Source organism: Opisthorchis viverrini (genome assembly GCF_000715545.1).
Source record: "Opisthorchis viverrini unplaced genomic scaffold scaffold7637, whole genome shotgun sequence".
Taxonomy (NCBI): Eukaryota; Metazoa; Platyhelminthes; class Trematoda; order Opisthorchiida; family Opisthorchiidae; genus Opisthorchis; species Opisthorchis viverrini.
In genome coordinates, this window is record NW_008754107.1 from 66 (window position 1) to 1,779 (window position 1,714).

The 1,714-nt window shown below is 44.9% G+C and overlaps 1 protein-coding gene across 1 annotated transcript; it reads right to left on the reverse strand.

The window, feature by feature from the left end:
* Window positions 1–255: 255 nt before the first annotated feature.
* T265_15928 (hypothetical protein) lies at window positions 256–1,218 on the reverse strand (the record flags this gene model as incomplete). Its single annotated transcript, XM_009179357.1, has 2 exons — window positions 256–509; window positions 1,107–1,218. Coding segments are annotated over 2 exons (366 nt in total), but the record flags the coding sequence as incomplete, so codon positions are not given.
* Between the last annotated feature and the right edge of the window lie 496 nt (window positions 1,219–1,714).

Genomic DNA, 1,714 nt, shown 5'->3' on the forward strand with positions numbered 1-1,714 from the left:
TGGACCACACGCAAGCAGTTCACGGCTGAAGACTGAAGTGAGCTGAAGTGAAATCCTTGAAACAAAAATACTGCATGACTGATAATGAGCGCGTGCACGTAGGAAGAAGTCGGCATAAGGTAAAATATAAACTGGCTACCTTACTAAGTTTGGAAGCCTTCATTTCCACTGGAATCTGCCGGAGTTGCATCAAGTTAGAGAATTTAACCTGGGTTGGACTGTATTAGCACTAGCCCAATGAAATAACAAACTTACTGGCTCCGGGAGTGATAGGAAGCTCAAATATCCAGCAGCACAAACTATCCCAACGTCGCGAGCAATAATTAATAGTGTCAGAGTGACTGCCCAGTGACGAGATTTGATCACACAATTGGAATACCTGGAAATAATTGGCTCGCCGTCATGGATAACACCAATGTGGTCATCATGACCTTGTCGGCCACTGGGTCCAGATAACTTCCAAACAGTGATTGTTGACTGGGCCAAGTTCTGGCAATATATCCATCTAGCTACACCAGACAAGGATTAAAAAGCACATCAAGCCATACGGCATCCGACAGTCCAGCTAAAACGACCAGTCCTACCGCGTATGATAGTTGATGGGACGTAATAAGGTGTGCTAGTACGGGAGTGGTAGCAATACGACATGTCGAAATTGCATTCGGTACTGTCAGCAACCGTAGCTGCAGCCATTCTAGCCACGATGAAGAAATGAGTGACGTACCGAACGCTTTGATTCAGAACTTTCACAACACCAGGCGGTAATGCACAAAGACCGTTTGAAGGCAATTCGCGTACACGAAATTGATGTATTTCTAGCCAAACATCCAAATCGACATGCGATCATCATACCACCTAGCGAATATTACCAAAGAAAACCCATGAATGAAGATTTTCTGTGAGTGGAATCAAAACGATGAAGAATCGTACTTTTATAGTTTAGACAGATGAGCCGAGGTAAACCAGTCACCGTAACTGAGATTTGAATATCCAAAAGGCTTTATTCAGTATACAACAATCACGCGGTAGCTGCAATGAGAATGAGGGGGGAACGTAAATATGACAAAAAACGGAGATCTGAGTATGAGTAACAACAACATAATTACTTGGTGGAACACTATTTACATGGTGCTGAAGACTCTTCGTCAAACCACGACCGGCATCACTCTTTTGGAGCTCACTGGGTAGATGCAATTCTCGAGTTTGGAGATACAACATACATAGTGTCAAAGAGCTACCTGCTCCATCACTTTTCACCCGTTTACGCTTGCGAATCTCATGGAATCCAGAGTCCGCCTCGGTAGGATGCAAGTGTCGACATTGATCTAACCCACAGGGCTGAAGGATCCCTGGCTAACCGGATACCGCTGATAATCATCTATGTGCGATCCCACTGGTGACGTCGTGAAGGGCTCAAGCGTAAAGTTCATCGCTATCAGCTGATCGTTTCTGCTTACATCCCAAATGACTGTAGCTCTGACACCGGTAAAAGACAACTTTTGACTTCTCGAATGCTCTGTTTCCGGAGATCTGAATGCACAATCGGACAGTCTTAGAGCATCTGAGACTCGAATTGGTGCTCAACCTGGATTAGACTAGAAACACATGGAAATATGTAAATAACTGCCTCAGCTGGGTGCCGACTTCAGGTTTTCTTAGGCAGTACTAACTTCCGAAATAGCGGAAGTTGCTGGCCACATGGTGTTCTCCAACG